The following is a 19,961-nucleotide window of genomic DNA, read 5'->3' on the forward strand; positions in this document are numbered from 1 at the left end:
GATGGCATCCCTTCCCTCCAGTATGTCATCCACACCACAGAGCTTGGTGTGATTGCCAAACTTGCCAAGGGTGCCTGCCAGGTTCAATCCCCCTGCCCATGTCCTCAACAAAGCTGTTAAACAGCAGCAGTCCAATGCTGACCCCAGCAAAATGTCACTTGTCACTGCTCTGCACATGGATATCCAGCTCTCGACAGCAACTTTTTGAGTTTAACAACCATCCATGTCCTTATCCACTGAGTGGTGCATCCATCAAAACCATGGCTCTCCATTTTAGAGACAGAGGATGCCATGGTGACCTTATCACTCTCTACAACTTCCTGAAGGGAGGCTGTAGGCAGGTGGGGGTCGGTCTCTTCCACTGGGCAGCAACTGACAGAGCCAGAGGACACAGTCTCAAGCTACATCAGGGAAGGCATAGGTTGGATATTAGGAAGAAATTTTTCACGGAAAGAATAATAAAGTACTGGAATGCTCTTCACAGAGAGATGGTAGAATCACCATCTCTGGGCGTGTTTAAAAAAAGACTGGACATGGCACTTGGCGCTAAAGTCTAGTTGAGGTGTTAGGGCATAGGTTGGACTCTGTGATCTTAGAGGTCTCTTCCAACCTCATTATTCTGTGATTCTGTGTGGGACAGATGCTTGGCACAAGTCCCAGTAGATGAAATCCGTTGCCCTTCCCTTATCCTCCAACACTATAACCCCATCATAGAATACCACCAAATTTTTCAGCCATGATTTGCTCTTAGTGAAACTGTTGCCAATCACCAGCACATCCTTATTTTGCATGTGCCTCAGCACAGTTACTAGGAGGATCTGCTCCATGATCTTGCCAGGCACAGAGGGGAGACAGACTGGCCTGTAGTTCCTCAGGTCTCCATTTCTTTTCATTTTTAAAACCAGGGGTTAGTTTCCCCCCTTCCAGTCAGTGAGAATTTCACCAGACTGCCATGACTTCTCAAGTATTATGTATAGTGGCTTAGAAACTTCTCTGAGAACTCCCTCAGGTCCCATGGATGCATCTCATCAAGTCCCATGGGCTTGTGCATCTTCATGTTCCTTATATAGTCTTGAACCTGATCTTCTCTTCCAGTGTGTGGTGCTTCATTCTCCTGGTTCCCGCCTTTGCTTTCTGTGACTTGGGCACTGTGGCTGGAGCACTTGTTGGTGAAGACTGAGGCAAAAGAGGCATTGGATACCTCAACCTTCTCCACACCCCAGGTAACAAGATCTCTCTCATTTCCTTCTGGAGAGGGCCCACAATTTCCCTAGCCTGTCTTTTATTACTCACATTCCTATAGAAACTTTTCTTGTTGCCCTTGATGTTCCTGACTAGATTTGATTCTATCAGGGTTTTAGTTTTCCACATTTGACCCCTGATTGCCCAGACAATTTCTCTGCATCTGTCCTAAGACAAGGGCCCTTGCTTGCACACTCTTTTCTGAGTTTGAGTTTACCCAGAAGCTACTTGTTCATCCACAGAAGCCTCCAAACATTTTTGCCTGATTTCCTATTTGTTAGGCTGCATCTCTGCTGAGTTTGAAGGTGATCTTTGAATATCAAGCAGTTTTCTTTATTTCCTCTTCCCTATGAGTCTTTATGCCATGGTATTCTACCAAGAGGAGTGCTTCAAGAGGGACAAGGTCTGCTTTCCAGGAGTCCAGGGCAGTGAGATTGCTGTGCACTCACCCTGCTGCCCTAAAGGGTATTGAGCTCCACCATTTCATGGCCACTGGAGACAAGGCTGCCCTTGGGTTCCACATTCCCCTCCTCCTTGCTGGCTCCTCTATCCCTTGGAGAAGGAAGGGATGCTTTCCAGGAACCTCTTAAATTGTTTATGCCCTGCTAAGTTCTCCCTCCAGAAGATATCAGGGTGGTGGAGGCCCCCCATAAGAGCCAGGGCTTGTAAGAATATGAGGCTGCTACTCTATCTCAGAGGGCCTCATCCACTAGGTTTTCCTGGTTGGGTGGCCTGTAGCAAACCTTATAATGTCACCTGTCCCTGCCCTGCCTATAGTCCTGACCCACAAGCCATTGGCCAGCTCTTCATCCATCCCAGAGCTCCATGTACAGCTGTACATGGACATGGTCATTGACATAAAGGGTGATGCCCCTACTCATCTTCCCTTCCTGTCCTTCCTACAGAGCATGTATCCTTCCATTCCAACACTCCAGTCCCAGGAGTCACATCTCTGTAATATTAGGAAATCAGACATATAGTTCTGTGTACAGAAAATAACCTTGTCCACGTTAAGAAACAAACAAACAACAAAAAAAAATAGGGCTTTGGGAATGGGGGAAGCTTTTATCTGACAGTACACAGAAGAATATTATTTTAATCTAATATGTCATACAGGGGAACAAACGAGTTTGCCATGACAAGGCTTAAGTGTTGTTCTTTCACTATGGTTATTTAATGCAAAGAATAACTCATAGTTACATCAGAGATGGAAGATCAAACAGGGACAAAAGTTAAGACTGTGTGGTCATCTCTAGCTCCTCATAGAGTTTGTTGCAAAATTTCAGACTGAGTGTTGAGAAAACTTCATTTCTTCTGGAAAAATATTTAGTGAGCAATAAAGCAGGTTTCTACCTTGGCTGAAAGATGGATAAAAGGGTGGAAAGCACTCTGTATTGAAGCCTTAAAAAGATTATAGGGATTAAGGCAAATACAGTATGATGTAACAAGCCCTGCACAAAAAAAAAAGGTTGCCTGCTTTGAGCTTTGCTGTAATGCAGATAGAACAATAAATTATATGCCAAACATTATCCAAAATAAATCATGGACCATATCTAGTGGTAAATGAATTATCTCTGCTCCTTAGACCTTCTCTTTTTCATAAAGAGCAATCCCTCTAGACAGTCTGAAGAGAACTGAGTGCACTTTTTTTCCTGTAACTGTGAGAATGAGGAAATTGGGATGAAATTCCCGTGTGATAAGTTCAATTTCAACAGCTAGAGTTTTAATATGGCTACCTGGTTATAAAATATTTGCTATAAAAATTTTACTTGTATTAATGAATTTTTGGATGTTTGCAAGATTAGAAACTGCTACAGAAAGGACAAATCAAAAATATTGGCTCCAGATAAACCAGTTTCCAGTGTTCTTCTCATAACTACAATTAGGGATCTTGATAAAATCCAGCATATCAGATTAGTTTTACAACTTCTACTCCTCTAACTTGTACTACTATGACATCTTACAAGTATGGGGCAAATGGGTTAGATCTACAGAATAATGTTATAGTCTTCCCTTCAGACTGATTTTTTGTCTTTTCTGATAATATTTAAGAAAATATTTTCCAATTAATTGAAAGCCATTTAGTGCTCCCACCAAATTTCTCCTCAGTGACTCTGGAGCAGATACACTTTCTTTTTACCAAATGCCTTTGGTTTCTTCTCTGCACACAGAGACATGCACTTAATTAAAACCTTCCATTGAAGTGGCATTAGTTAGGCACACAAGGTATACCAAGTTGCTCTTAGGCTTCCTGCCAGAAAGCCAGCAGTGCTGATACTATCCTTCATTTACTTTAAAGTGTCAGCAAAACAGGCAATTTATGGCCACATAAAAAAGGAGCCAACAGCCCATGACCACTGTCTGCAGCAATACAGCACAGACACAGACAGTGAGCTGGGCCCGTTCCCTGGGACTGATTCATGTTGCTGAATACAGAATCAGAATACACTTTACCAAAGTGTCTTCTGTAAGACCATATTAAAATACATCACCAGTGTGAGTGTTTAAAAAGGTATCAGGGAGCAGCATAAAAAAATCCCATTAACAAAGCATGGGACTTGTGCAGATATCCATTATTCACCATGCTGAAAACTTAACCTGGGGATTTTGTACATATACAAGCAGGATGCAGACATAGCACATTGTGAAATCTGATCTGGTTTTTATCAGGATATTGGGATTTTTGTTAAGAAATAAAGAAGAGGGGGAAAAGCCTTTCAGTCTGATACAGTGTTGTCCCTGTAAACAGGGATTTAAAAAAGCATCCAAAAAAAGGGAGACATCTGAGAATTCATGCAATTGCCAGAAGCATCTGAAAAAGTCTGTAAGACACAGCAACTGCTTTCATTATATGGTACCAGTTCCGCTTCAGAAGGCTTCAGAGATGCATCTGGCAAGCTAACCCTGAGAGAAAATGTATTTCTGACCACCAGTATAGCCATTCTTCCATATGAAAATGCAGCAGAAGTTGGATGATGCCACTTAGCTCTGTTAAGTGCTGATTGTCACATGGGTGCTTTTCACATTGAAGTTGGAATTAAACAAGAGTGGTTTCAAATTAAGAGTAAGTTTTACATGTAGCAGCAATAATAATTCTCTAATCTACAGATTTCATTTCCTAACAATCAGAGAAATGTTACTAAGCTATTTTTGCAGCAGAATCTACCAGGAGCAGCTCTGCTAAGACTAGATATATACCACTAACAGGAGATATCTGCAGGGCACTGAGGCCCAAGCTCAGCATGAAATCTGAGCATGAGGAAAAGTTCATCCTTGCCTGGGAAATTTCTTCATGCTTTCCCGTGCCTGCAGAAATGACTGAATTGGGGCATGAGTGCCTTCAACTGAATTCATCTTTCAGCAAGACTGACCTTCAGTTTATATCTTGGCATATTTTTCCTGCAAATGCAGTTTTTAAAAAGAAAAACAAAACATTGTCCTCATCCTGCATACTCTTGCTAAAGACCATTATTAGAAAATTCATGTGAAATCCTGACTTCTAGAATAGAAGCAAAAAGAATTCCACTGATTATGGAAATGCAGCAGTTTTCCCTTCTGCAGGAATGTGAACAGGGTGTAACAGGAAACACATCCCTGTAAAGTAAAAAGCCAAGCCATGTACACAGGATATCTTAAGGTCTTGCTCAGAAATTCTCTGCCTCCTGAATCTTCTGAAGCATAAGGGATCTGGAACCACAAAAAGAAAGGTGTCTGCAGTTTTGCTCACACATTTATTGTCTGAGATCAACTGAGAAACAAATAAACACTTTTCATTCCACTGCAAAGAAAACAAAAAAAACCCAATCCTGTCACTAAGATGTAAGACTCTTTTTGTATTTTCAAGCGCCAGCCTTTGAAATCTTCTTCCATTTGAAGAAGGAACTTGTGGTATTAAAGGTTATAGCTGAAGTGCAAGTGTAATCCTATAATTAAATAATCTGCAGGCAATGATCAGACACTTCTAAAGAAACTCCAAGATATAGCAAATAAACACAATTAGGATAATTAAATACTTCTGAGTATTGGACCTACAGCATGAAGTTGTTGTAGAAATAGAGATGACTTTAACAAAATATACATGCCAAATTATTTAGTTAGCTCATGTAAATGCCTTTAAAAGGCTCTACATAAGACAAAGTAGAGCCTTACTGTGAAATAGAATTCTGTAAAAATAAAATTGAGAACACATTAACCATTTAGAGAAGTTTAAACAGACTTAAATTTATTTTATACTTTCATTTCTTAAAACATCCAATATATTCAGGATTTGATTCACTTTTTCTTATTAGGGATGCCGTTGCTTCAAGAAATTTTTTAAAGCTGTTCATGATTGTGTAAAAATTTTGTGACTTTGTGTGTGTAGGAAGTCACATTTTTATTGGATGGATTGTAAAACTAAAAATATGTATTTTTTATCTTTTATTAGACATACAATCATTCTATTGGAGCTTAAGCTTCAGCATATGAACACTGATTGGGGTTTTTGCATTGCACTGGGTTGGGCTGGGATGCAGCTAATTTTCTTCACAGCAGACCATATGGTGGTGTGTTTTGAATTTGTGATTAAAAGACTGTTGGTAACACATCAGTGTTTTGGCTGCTGCTTACACAGTGTCAAGTTCTGCTCTGTTCCCCACTCTGTACCCCTGTCTGTGTCTGTTACACTCTGTGCTGCCCATGTACATCTGTATTCTAGACTGCATCTGTTCTGGTTGAATAAAATCCGTGTCACAGCTGCCTTATCATTTTACATTAGTCAGCCTCCAGATCCCTAAGCAATGAAACAGTGCAAGAAATTAAAAGTTCATATTTTGGTAGTGAACTTAAAAAGAGTCCATGCCAATAGATATTATTTTGCAGTTCACTACCATAACAAAGTTTAGCAATAAAATAGTTAATTTCATTTGTAATTGAGAATACATTCACAAAATATGGTATAGCTTCATTCAAAGAGTGTCACTTCCAATTAAAAAGCAAAAGAAAGGGGATGGTGAGCACCAGAATTAGGGTGAAACCAGATAATTATTTTTGTACACTTGCAAATCCCAAAGAAAAAACTTTGGCATATGGTCCTAGTGTTCAGTAATGGACAGGGCTTTGTGGGCATCCATTTGCCATGCTTCAGAATCTGGCAGGGGTATCAGGACAAACATAGCAATAGTTCAGGTCTAATGCAATTGAAACCATGAAGTTTAGAAACCCTGTGTGAACACAGTCTCCCTGTAACTATAAGAAAAGAAGAAATTAAGCTTATATTATCTTTAAAATAATCTTGAAAACACTACAGTCTGTTCATATCAGGAGTTTATAACATAAATAAACATTATTTCCTTAACTTTCTAATCAAAACTAGATATGAGAAAGTCAGTAATTGTCATTGACTAAAAAGCTGATATGTCTTTCCAAATCTCATCATGCTCCTATACCAATCATACTATTTGTCCAGCTTAACTATTATCTTAATTTATAAACATGGCAATATAATTAGACAGTGGAAGAGAGGTTTGTTTTCTATTTATCACAGGACTCAAATTGCTGCTGACAGACCTGGCCTAAGAAAATTGACTGCAGCTTTCCAGGATGGCTGACTGGAGTACAATTTGGAAAGAAAACAATTTGCCTCCAGAAACAAATGCTATGTTATGAAACTCTTGGACCACTGGCCAAGACTGACCTGGCCAGCCATCACAAAGCACCAAACCAGCCATCAGCACCCAGCAGAAGCTACCAGCTGCCCTGGCCACAGTGCCTGAGGCTGGAATCACATCCTAAATGTAAATAAAACGCTCTCCACAAAAAAGAGTACAGTTAAAATGCTGAGATTTATCAGGGTAATCAAAGTCCCTAGAAATCAGAGTCCTTTCCTCTTTTTTTTTTTTTTTTCTTTCTCCAAAATAGCTTGAGTTAAACCTGGTAACACTAGCCCTCAACAGCCTAAGTGCTGGCAGCAGATCACACAAGAGCCACTCTCTCAGCCCTATGGACCTTCCTGAGGCTCAAACCAAAGGAGGAGAATGAGGCACCATACATCTTGCAGCAAACAGACAGAGTTGGATGTGGCAGCTAATTTCTAACTACCCAGAGGTACTAGTGGACCCTCAGGACTAGTGGACTTACAGGACCAATGTGGTATTCTCTGCAAGACTAACTAGAACATATACCATGTGCAAGGCTCTTAACGAAGGCACAAATGGATGCAGCTCCTGGAACAGAGCACTATCACAGGCACACTTCAGCAAATGTCCTCGTACTCCTCACATCCTGCTTCTCACAATTGCTTCCTTCAATCTGCTAAACTCATTTAGGGACCAAATGGCTTGGCTCTGAGGGCTGGATTTGTCACTTAGGCTATCTTTTGAAGTACTCCAATCTAGGCTAGAGAAGGAAAAGAAAGCTGAGTGAGCCAAGCAGGAGAAATACTCTCCAGTTGCATGGACAGTTTAAATGAGCTATACAACCTGAGGTTTCCAAACTACAGAACATAAATAACTGCAGATAAGAATATCCCTGTGTGGCATCCACATTCTCTGGAAAAATCTCTTTGCCCCAGATTTTTCTCCTGAGAAGCCTCCAAGAAAAAGCAAAACAATTCTTATCTCATTTGCTTCTCCTGTGATGTGCTCACATGTGGAATGTGTTTGGAGATTGTTTACCCACAGCTGATTGTTTCACTGGATTCTGGTGTGAGTTTTTTTCACTCATTGGCCAATCAGGGCCAAGCTGTGTTGAGACTCTGGAAAGAGTAATGAGTTTTCAGTAGTATCTTCTTAGCATGGTATAACTATCCTTTCTGTATTCTTCAGTATATATACATTCTTATATATATTCTTCAGTATAGTATAGTATAGTATTCTTCAATACAATAAAGTATCATAAAATAATAAATTAGCCTTTTGAGAACATGGAGTCAGATTCATCATTCCTCTCTGCCACGGGTCTCCCTGCAAATACAACAGCCCTAAACATCATGATAACAGTGGTAGGCAGACAGTCAGACCTTCTACCTTGGCTCTCATATATTACTACCTACTAAAATCTTAAATCTAAGTGTTTTCACTCTGTGACATCACACTTCTAATTAATTACACACCCATAATCCCAGTGTTATTAATCAATTTTGGGAGCCTTCTCTACAGTCTTAGGTCAAATTCAGTGTTCTCTTGTGGCTCTGTGCCTTTCAGCACAGAAAGTTTAAAATTCTTAGTATCTAGGGTTCCAACAAGACCGACCTTGCAGATCCTGGGGATGCACTGATTTGGGGCCTCTCTTTGCTGTGCTTCTTCCATACATAAGGCTGGTTCCCACAAAGTAAAAATCCCTTCCCTAAAGTTATTTAAATACTTTTGTGTTCCACTTGAGGAGAATGGTATCAGCAATTGCTCTTGAAAGATGGCAGTAAGTATAAAACATGAATAATACAACACACAGGAACTCATTGGAATATGTACTGACCTCTGCTATTTCAATGCTGGTGTTTATTGCAGATTAAATTAATTGGAGAAAAAAATAGCACAATAGAGCAATGGGTGAGAAGAGAACACAATAACAACACAGAGAACAACAGTTCAGCATTTAAAATCATGGCATCAGCTCTCAAATTAAGCTGAAATTAAGAGGAATTCACCTCTTTGTTAGCTTTGTCAGTTCCCATTAGCAACAGTCTCTTATAAAGCAGCTGAGAAATATCTGCCTCACATACAAAATTTTTCAAAGCTATTGTGATTGGAGAGTCACTTTTACCAGCCCATCCAACAGGGATTATCCCCTAAAAATTAACTTTATATGCAAAATTAAGAGAAAATTTTCAATGAAAAAGCAGTTGAGATACAATATACACCTGACAACTTCCATAGATCTGGTGACAGGAGATAACTCTATTTTTGAGTCAAAGTTATGCAATTTCATGAAAAGTGTCATGGAGATTATAATTAGTAATGTACTATTAGAATGAATTAAAACCAAATTTTGCAAGAAAATAAATCTTAAGTTATCCTTTCCTCCAGAAAAATACATTTGTTCTTCATTGTATCTCCAAATGAATATAATATTTCTTTTTAGGAAAAGAACTAATGTATCAAACTAAGATTTCAAAAACTGTCAACAGAGGCAGTTTATTTATAGGCATTTACAGCCTTTAAAAATAATCAACAGAACCTCAAGATTTTCTTGATCACAATAAATGGTTCTCTATTAAAATTAAGTTCAAAACATACTGCAATAGTTAGAACAGAATATCTGACAAGTATTCAATCACTGCCTAACTAAAACATGGTACCAATCTCAAGAATACTTGTAATTGCAATGTCCTCATCTACACATAGAAGGCTACTGTTATGGAGGTCTACTGTGACTCTTTTCCTCCTTTTATTTATTGCAAACTGAGAATCTGCATAAAGTGAGGCATAGCAGAACATGGTACAGCAGAGAAACAAAGAGCTTCTGCTCCCCAAATGCACTTTTTTTCATAAAACCTTGTTTGTAGATATGGAAGAGAATTTCACATTATTTGTAATATTCTTTATGAGGAATTTTCATTTGCATAGTAATCAAGATTAAATTTGTGAAGAAAAAGATAAAAAAATAAAATTTCAAGCCTACTAATCAAAAAATTCTTAATTTTGCCATTTCTTTATAACACTAAGATAAAGAGGTGATCCTAGGAGGGAAAAAAAGTTTAGGTCAGGCCATAGAGAGTTCATAACGGGTTAAACTACACACTGGAAAAAATAACTAGCCCACCTAAATACAATGTAATACAATAAATTATGTCACTTAGTACAATGCCTTTGATTTACTTGAGTGCTAATATTCTGCAAAGACAATTAATTAAAAGCAGAAATCCTCAAATGGGAAGTGTTTGATTGTTACTGTACCCTCTTCAGCAGTTATCTCATACCCATCACACTGACAAAACAACGGATTCTGTCCTTATCTAAAAACACAAAGTTTCATTTTCCTGGAGAGATACCCTAAAAATGTATTACATATGCATCTTGTATACAAGGTATCAGTCTGGAGCTGGCTGCCAGTCCCCCTTCAGCCAAACACAAAGATGAATTCGTGGCCGTGTGAGCGGGAGCGCAGGGGCTGGGGAGCCCAACAGGGCTGCAGCTCACTCCGAAACCTCCTGCAACCCAAGCGGGAGCTCCAGAAAAACAAGCAGATTTTTCTTATCATTTGCCACCTCTCACTCCTGCAGACATGCAAGATGCTTCTTCAAATGTGCCCCTTAAGGGCAAGGCAGCCTCCCCGTTCACAACAATTCAGAAGAGTGAGGTGTTTCTCCAGGTGCCAGATTAAAGGAGCTCTGCTGCTGCACAGGGCAAAGATTTCACTGGGCCGCCGTGCAACTGGGGCACAAGTGCTGAAGCCTTTCACTAGCCTCTACTAAAACCCCAAAAACCAGGGAGTTCTCAACGTGGGGAGTGGTCTATAGCATCTCTGTTACACAGGGAAATCTCACTGCCCTGCAGGAGACCCAGAGGTGCAGTAGCTGATACCCTGACCAGGTGTCTCAGGGTGCTATCAGGGCTCCTGTGGCTGGGGGGAGCAGGGGCACACTGGCTGATGACAGATACAGGTTACCTGATGCTTATCAAAGACACATGGACTCAAAACTGTTGATTTTTTGGAGACATTTAGGGTATGACATTAAATCAAAGACAGTAATAGATGGACACTACCTCATATCAGTACAGGCTCCCTAAAATGAAAGAAAAGAACCTATCTTAGACTTGTGCTTTGCTGTCCTGGTGGTATTTTCCATACTAGAAAGCAGGAGGGATGTCCTCCAGCACTAGTACAGTGGCATTCTTACACATTATACATTTGGCATTCTTGCCTTGGGGATTCTCTTTGCCATTTAGGCTAACTGGCCTGCATGGCACGTACCTGACAAAGTAGACCAGAGCTTTACAGCAAAGAAAACCTCACCATTATAATAGAAAAAGTAACATATCTAGCTGATGTGTTTTGTACAAAAATATTTTTAGAAAATGTAAAAAATTTCAGATTAGTCACAACAGCCATACTATTTTGTTTTTTTGAGATGAAAAGCATAACAAAAATGGTGGAAACTGACCTCTTAGTGCCAAACATGATGGTGCGGGCTTGTTTCACATTTATGAATGCAGTGCTCTGCACAGGCTGCTTATATTGACCTGGATGAGAAGAAAAAGAGATATTTTTAAATCAAGAAACTCAGAACCTTGATTTTAATATCCTGAAAAATAAATATACATAGTAAACATCTTCCAGTGAAACTTCAGAGAATACCTGGCAATTTTACAGAAAAAAATAAGCTAGCAAAAGTATGCAAAGGCTAAGAAACACAAGATAAAAGTTAAAAAAACCCTAAGACTAAATCCTCCTAGTAGGGCTTAAACCTGACATTATTAGAGCAGTTACTCAACAAGAGTTAGGCATAATATTATATGATAGTGCAACATCTAAAAGTCCTTGCTTCTTACAGTGAAATTCATGTGACCAAGCGAAATGTATGTGCTTTAAAGCAGCTAAACAGGTCTTTCTGAATTTCCAGTCTGAACAAAGCTATATAAATTTATATCTTAACTGTGTTTTGGTGCTCAGTTTGTTGAATGTAAATGATTAATTTTTCCAGAAAGAAAATATTTTTATAAATAAGAAATTTCCTGGTGTGGGTCTACTTAATACAGACCTCAGGAAATATCATCATTATTATTATTGTTGTTGTTACTATTACTATTTATTACTATTACAAAGACAAATTCCAACTTTTCCAAAAAAATATGAGATTACAGAATATTAGAATAATTAGGTGCCTAGTCCAGCCTTCAGCTCAAAGCAAGTATAATTGGATCATTTTGCTCAGAGGTGAGTCAGCTTGGGTCTTCAACATGTCCACAACCTCTTCTGGAAACCAGTTCCTGTACCTCATCACCACCATGGTAAAAATATATTTTGTAACATCTAATCAGACTTTTCCATATTACACCCCGTGTCTACTGCCTCTCATCATATACTTTTATATATCATATATACTCTTATATATCATGTGTCTGCTGCCTCTTATCATACCTCCAAGACAAATCTAGCTCAATCTCCTCTACACCCTTCACTCAGGTACTTGTTGTCAATACTGAGGTGGTCTCTTGCCATTTCTGACCCTCAGCTGATTCAGCTCTCTCAGCCTTCTGTTGAATGCCATTGCTACAGTCCCCTGGCCAGCTCATTTGGTGTCCATAAGCTGACATCCTTCTTGTTCTGGGGAGCCCAAAACTGGACATAGTGCTCCACAGTCAGTCTCACAAATACCAAGCAGAAGGCAAGGACCTTCCCCTGACCTGCTGGATAAGCTTTTGCCCATGCAGCCGAGGGAAGCAGGAGAGTTTCCTTGCTGTAAGGGCTCCCTGCTGGTTCTCATGCAAATTGCAGTTCTCCAGGCCCCTCAGATCCCTTTCTGTACCACTGCCTCCCAGGCACTTCATCCCCAGCCCATCATTTTACACAAGGTGGTTCCATCCCCCTGGAAAAACCTTGCACATGCTTTTGCTGAATATTCTTGTAAGATTCCTGCCAGCTCATTTCTTCAGCCTGCCCAGGTCCCCCTCAGTGGCAGCACTGCCCCCCAGCAGCTCCTTCCCCAGGCAAGTCAGTGTGTGGGTCCCCAGGAGCGGCCCCTGGAGCCCTGCAGCCCCACACAGACCAGCAGTAGCCCCCCTTGATGTGGGGGCTCCACCAGGCAAAGGGCTTTGGCACCAGTCTGTGAGAGGGAACCGGCCCTCTGGGGTGCTGAGGCCACCCCTGCACCCCCTCCACACCACTGCAGGCAAGTGTGAGCAGAGATACTGTGTGTCTGCTCTGCTAACAGCTGGGACAAGGCTGACGCTGCTGCTCCCCAGCAGCTTCACCCTCCCAAAGCAGGATTCAGCCATTCCCAGAGCAGCCAGAAGCAGCTCCCAGCAGAACTGAAAGCAGAGACTCAAAATGCTGCACAAACTGGGAAGAGCAACTATGAAAAGCCCAGGCCATGCTCTGGAAGCCCTGCATCCTCCCAGCTCCTCAAATCAAGCTGCTTTTGCAGCACCCGTTCACAGCACTCTGGTCCACCATTGCCTAAGGAGCAGCTAAACAGCACCTGGAAAGTGCAGGCGGGTGCCAGCCCCTCCAGATGAAGCTTCTGCCACCAGGTCCTTCCCAGGAGAATGCAGCAGCTCCCAGCCCTGGTTCAGCTCCCTGGTGATGGCCACTGCACACCCCCACTGCCCTCACCTTGCATAATATTGATGCCAGTGCAACCTTTCTGCCCTTCTCTCAAATGTTCAGTTTAAAGCAAAAATAGCTTACAAATGCAGAAATTCTATCCCAGTTTAGTTGATTTGTTAAATGTAAATGGGATATCTAAATACAAATGTTTTGTCCATCAGGAAGAAGCTGTGATTACATGATCTTGACTGACAGGAGAATTTTTGTCTACAAACTCCCTTCTAAATTTGTAAGATGCTCTGGGGGACTTCACGTCTCCATGTCAGATCAGATAAAATGACACCAGGTGAAATGGTTTGTTACTTCCAGATGAGGAAGCAGCATTTTCACAGCACTGTATTTCATTATGGGTTGAGGCAATGACATTTTTGTCTCAATTTACCAGCTGCTCTTAAAGCATTTTCTCTTTTGGTTTGTGCAGGGGTTTTTGGTTTTTGTTTTTTTTTTTTTTTTTTTTTTTTTTTTTTTGTTTGTTTTGTTTTTTTTTTTTTTTTTTGTTTATTTTAGTGTGTCTCCTTAACTTGTACAGCTGCAATAAGTTGAAGGGAACCTCCTTCTTCCTTTCCATACTCTCTTGTTCCAGAATCACAGCCTTGCAGCTGGGCAAGAAGCACAAGTATCATCAGCCTGAAGTACATTTTCCTTCCCATGCAATTATTCTCCCTGACACTTACTAACACCAGTCCCTCTACACTGAGAGCATAACAAATGCCTGCTTCCAGTTATTTGTCTTGATTGGGAATTTCTGAAAGCTTTAAGTAGGCCAAGTGTCCACTCCAACTGAAAATCAATGGTTTTGGGGCATACACATTCCCAGCATGTTCTGAGAAGTCACACTCCAGCTCCCTATTTTTGATTGTCAGGCTAATCAGAAGCTATGCCTATACTGTCAGATATGCAGCTCAGAGATGAAACATGATCAGATTAAGGATTGCAACTCAGCCTCTGCCCCAGTGCAGCCATTCAGACAGCTGATTATACAACATGGACCCTAACTGTGTAAATGTGCTAAAAGATCTGAATCAGGCATTCAATTTCTCTTAGAAATAACAAGATTCACGCTCCAGAATCCAATTTTCAGAGGTATTTAAACTGTGACCTAGAAGTCCAGCTCCGATATTTAAAAATGGCCGTTGCTTATGACCCCGTGAGCAACAGTGGAACTTTGACACAGAAAATTTTAAGCCAAATTTATTCAATCATTTGATGATCTTTTCCATTTCCAGTGAAGAACATCATTCACAAGCATCTTATATTAGTAGGCAGGACTGCCTTTATGTTTGCAAGCACTTTAACTGAAGGGCTCTGATGCTTTGTGTCTCTTTTAGGATATAAATAAAAACATTAAGGATTGACATAAGGTCTCAGGAAACAGGACAAGCTATTTGAGGGAAACCAACAGGTATAAAATTGATGAGTAGCTGAAGCAGGTTCCCTTCCCCTTAAGGTGACTGCTGCAGAAGTAGGAAGAGGAAGGTGTTGGATACAGAATCACTGAATTGTTTAGGTTGGAAAAACCCTTTGAGGTCAAGCTCTACCATTAACCCAGCACTGCTACCTATCTCAGCAGAAGCTTTGCTGGCCTCTTCAACTTCCTTTTCCTTCAGGCACAGCTACTCTTTTTGGGGGGAAAAAAATAAAAAAATAAAAAAGACTCATACAACTGATACAGTAACACAATATATTAAATGAAACATTAATTCAAGATTTGGACTTTTTTCATTTGCATTGGAAGTTTTTGGTTTTGCACAGAAATATTTCCCACAGCATTTCTCTGGCTTATTGAGGGGAACTGTGTCAACTGCTGCCTTTCAGCTGAATCTACTCCCTCTCTGGTGGAAGGAACTATCCTCAGAGCAAAGTGGCATAACAGCCTTGGAAAACCACCCTCACTTTCCTGCAGTCACCTCGCGTGGAACCAGATGTGAAATATCATTCATCTACTTGGAAATAAATTCTGAAAGCTATGACTTAACAGCAATACTGATTTCTAAAATGTCTTAAAGAGGCTACTAAAACTGGCACAAAATCTCAGTGAACTTTTTCATTTGCACCAGATTTAAGCATAATTTACAGAGATTCACACTGACTGCTTAAAGCCATGCACATCTGAGCACACGGATCAAGAATAAAACTATTTTCAGCTAAGAAACAATTGCATTAGAGCAAAAAGTATGGCAAAGGATATTCATATAGAATTACACAATAGGATTTTTATCAAAGACCTGGAGGAGGCAACGGAATGCACAACCATCCAGTTTGCAGATGGCCTCAGATTAGGGGAGATCAGTTGATATGCTCAGAATCCCTACCTTGGATGACACCTTCAAGACCACTGAGGCCAACCCAGCCCAAACACCTCAACTAGACCATGGCACTCAGTGTCACATTCAGACTTTTTTTGAACACATCCAGGGATGGTGACTCCACCACCTCCCCAGGCAGGCCAGTCCAGAACTTTATCACTCTTTCCATAAAAAACTTTTCCCTAATATCCAATCTATATTTCCCTTGGCTCAGCTTAAGCTCAGGACAAGGCTGCCACCCAGGGAGAGTTGGACAGGCTAGAGGCATGAACTGACAGGGAGCTCATGAAATTCAGCAAGGACAGATACAAAGTCCTGTATTTAGGAAGAGAGAAACTCTTGCAATGGCATAGGCTGGGCACTGCCTGGCTGGAAGGGCAGCAAATTGAGCATGAGTCAGCAGCATGTTCAGGCAGAGAGATGGTAAACAGCATTCCAGACTTTATTAGCAGGAACAGGGCCAGCAGACAGAGGGGAGGGATCATACTGCTTTATTAAAAAGTCATCAGACCCTTCCTGAAATACTGCATCCAGTTCTGCAGCCTGCCCTTGATACAACAAGGACACTTGATAAACTGGAGCAAGCTCAGGTGAGCACTGAGCCTCATGGCCCAGAGAGGTTCTGCAGCCTCACTCATTTGAGTGTCTCAAAACTCATCTGAATAAAGCTCTGAACAACCTGGACTGACCTCAGAGCTGACCTTGCTCTGAGCAGGAGGATGGGCTAGAACCCTTCAGAGGTCCCTTCCAAACTGAGTTTTCCTGTGATGCTATAAGTCTAGGTATGAAGAAGGGAAAACAGAGAAGGGGATGTGAAATGATGGTTGAAGCTGGGATCATTAAAACATGCTGGTACAAATACAATGACAGGATAACAGACTGTTTTCTGCTTGAAAGAAACAGCAAGTGTAGCTTCTGTCTCTAAATCCACACAATATATTCAATGTGGTGGTGTAGCTGTGCTCTATCACTCATCCCCTGTTAGATCATCCAATTCTGCCTGTAGGCAATTCAAGACAAACCCTAACTACTGTAATAGGAAATAATTTCTTTGCATGATCTCTGTGGGCATGCTAAAGAAATGTATTGATTTTTAAATTGGAGAAAAAGACAGAAAAAAAATATTTGCCCTGGGTATTTTACCCTGCTTCACCTTCATGGTAGCACATAGAACTTCCTTTCCTAAGATTTCAGGATAAAGGTACATTTGTCTACATCTTTTAGATGGTCTTAAAATCTAAGTTCCTTGGAAATCTAAAATGGGGGGAGGGTGTAAGACTGCTAAAACTGCTTGTCCTTCTCTAGGCAGAATTGCTGGACTATCAATTATTTATTATTAATTAAGCAGTGGATGTGGAGAAAACGGCATGAATACAGAAAAGACTCACAGGCAATAGCCAGGACTGATCAGGTTTTCATTATTTTTCTTTATTTACAAAGATTTATAAAGCTTGATAAAGTTTCTCCCACCCTCCCTTCTTTCCTGGCTCAACTTTACTCTTGACTTCTATCTCCCCTCTCAGGCAGCTCAGGGGGATGAGGAATAGGGGTTGTGGTCACCCCAAAACGCTTCATCTCAGCTGCTCCTGCTCCAGTGTGGGGTTCCTCCCACAGGAACCAGCCCTTCATGAACAGCTCCAAGGTGGGTCCTTTCCAGGGGTGACCTGTGCCAGCAGACCTGTGCCAGCGTGGGCTCCTCTCCGTGGGCTGCTGCCTCCTTCAGAGCTTGCATTGCTGTGGCCCAGGCTCTCCACTGGCTGCAGAGTGGATGAGAGTGGATGTCTGCCCCACCATGGCTCCCCATGGGCTGAGGAAGGGCAGCTTACCTCCTTCTGCTCCTCTCCACAGGCTGCAAGGAGTCTCTGCTATAACACCCAATCCACCTCCTCCCCCTCCTTCTTCAGCTTGGTGTCTACAGAGTTGTTCCCCTCTTTTCCCCCTCCCTCCTCTCTCCCAGCTGCCCCACAGGTTTTTTCACCCTTTCTTATAACAGTTATGACAAAGGCCCCACCAGCATCACTGATGTGCTCAGCTTTGAGCAGCAGCAGGTTCACCTTGGAAAATCTGGAGCTAGCCCTGTGACACATTGGGATGGCTCCCAATGTCACCTCAGGGAAGCCACCCCTGCAACTTCCCCACTACCAAATCCTTGCCATGTAAACCCGGTTTTACTTCTGTCTGATTACAAGCCGTTTGGGAAAATGTATCAGATTTCCATATGCTGCAGACAAAATATAACACAGTTATATAATTTACAGCAGCAGAGGGAGGACTGCAGAGATCATAAGTAATTCCACATAAATAAAGATGTAGAGATAAGACAATTCCTGGGACCAAAGCTGATGAGCTGCTCTTTTCTGTACTCTTTTGCTCTATTATGACATGTAGTGGCACTGTAGGCTAATCCAGTATTTCACAAGCATTGTATTTTTCAACAGATTAACATCCTCTCTCCTCAGAATAAAATAATGTCAGCTACATGTGATCAGCAGCAGGGAACAGAACTGTACAGACCTGAGTCTCTAGTCAGCCAAACCAAAGCTAGAAACTTCTGGAGGATAGATAGGCTTTGGCTGTATTTATCTGAACTAATTCAAGAGACTAGAGTGAGTACAACTCAGATAAATAAAAAAGAATATGTCAAGTACATGAGTTTATTAGCCTATTATCATAAAAAGAGGCATAACAGGGGGTTTTTGTACCTAATTACAGAAGCTAGAGACAACAACAGTAGTAGATTCATCTTAGGAATACATAGATTCTGTTCTTCAAATTTTGACTTTTAAACTAATGCTATGATAATGATTTTCATTTTAACTACAGCTCCAGTGGTAATTACTTATATCTAAATTAAAGATGTCACTTAACAAAACAGAAATAGTGATTTCAATATATCAATTTCTTATTAAGTAGACACTCAAACACTTTCATTTTGTTTAGCTTGTTATTCAAAAAGAAGATAATAAAAAGAATGACATTTATTCAATACAATGTGAAGAGCATTTGTGCTTAGTCACTAGATGGTTAAAGACTATACCTCAAGATTTGATAACGCAGGTTTTCCTAACTGTATTAAATAAAGCTCTTCTCAGTTCACTTACTGTCTCTCCTAATCAGCTGCCAAGTTTATCTATTTATTCCTACGTTACCAACACCAAAATATCCCTTTCATTCATAATCACTGTGGTTGTCTCACTGCCATTCACTTAATGACATTAATGGTTGTCATGCTATGTTTTGAAAGTAACAGACACAGAAATGACAATATAAAATATTTACAGTATCTTATATTCCTTTCCCAAATTATATACATCCAGTTTTGCTGCTTTCTACTTCTGCTCCTTTTGAACATGAAAGCTGTACAGTGAAGTTCTCAGCTAGAATCAGATCCAAGAGTGCTGCAGCTATAGACAAAATTTTGGGCCAGATCTGTAAGAACGAGTAAAGAGGTCCTTTATACCAAATCATACCCTTTCAGTTTGGTAAATAACTAAAGCATTCCACTTGTTGGCACTATGCAGCTTTCACAGCTTTCATCCAACCAAGCACAGCTGTAGCTCAGGTGGATTTATCGTAACACAAAAGGCTCACGTGTGGCTGTGGCCCTTAAAGGTAATTCATCACTAATTTCTCTCAGTAGCACCCTGAAAAACACTGGCTGCAGCCACAGTTCTTACTTTGCACTCCTAAAGATCAACAGACCAAGTTCCACTGTTTTTCTTTCCAAGCAGAAGTTACAAAATGAACTTTCACAGAAAACACTATTCTTAGAAGACACATTTATTTATGTTACAAAGTCAGCAAAAAAATAGAGGAAAAACCCAGGAGCACCCCAAAACTGAAATCAGCCAATGATGTGCTCAACAAAGAACATGCTCAACATTTAAGGCTCTATTTGGTAGAACAAACAATAAGTGGATCACATTAGTGTCAGAAATTTAACGAACACTGAAGAGTGCTAAACAGTTAAATGTTAGCAGGAGACTGCTTCTTGTTTAATCTTTGTCCAAAGCAAAATATTATGTATTTAAGCCATTTCTAATATATATTGGCCTAACTAGAACCTCTTGTTAAAAACCTCAAAGGATGGAGACTGTACAACCTGAGATCCTTTGTGATTCTAAACATTTGATATTTGTTCCCTGTATCAGTTGCAGCTGGCTTGTA

The 19,961-nt window shown here is 40.6% G+C and overlaps 1 protein-coding gene across 11 annotated transcripts in view; it reads right to left on the bottom strand.

Moving 5' to 3' along the window:
- The window catches only part of OXR1 (oxidation resistance 1), a 349,896-nt gene that overhangs the window by 218,122 nt on the left and 111,813 nt on the right, over positions 1–19,961 (bottom strand). For all 11 annotated transcript variants that reach the window (XM_058018412.1, XM_058018404.1, XM_058018486.1 and 8 more), the window contains one exon: positions 11,324–11,402. In XM_058018412.1, the coding sequence (XP_057874395.1) occupies positions 11,324–11,402 (79 nt within the window). Of the gene's footprint in view, positions 1–11,323; positions 11,403–19,961 lie in introns of those variants that run through there.

The sequence above is a fragment of the Melospiza georgiana genome, chromosome 1 (genome assembly GCF_028018845.1).
Source record: "Melospiza georgiana isolate bMelGeo1 chromosome 1, bMelGeo1.pri, whole genome shotgun sequence".
Lineage (NCBI taxonomy): Eukaryota > Metazoa > Chordata > Aves > Passeriformes > Passerellidae > Melospiza > Melospiza georgiana.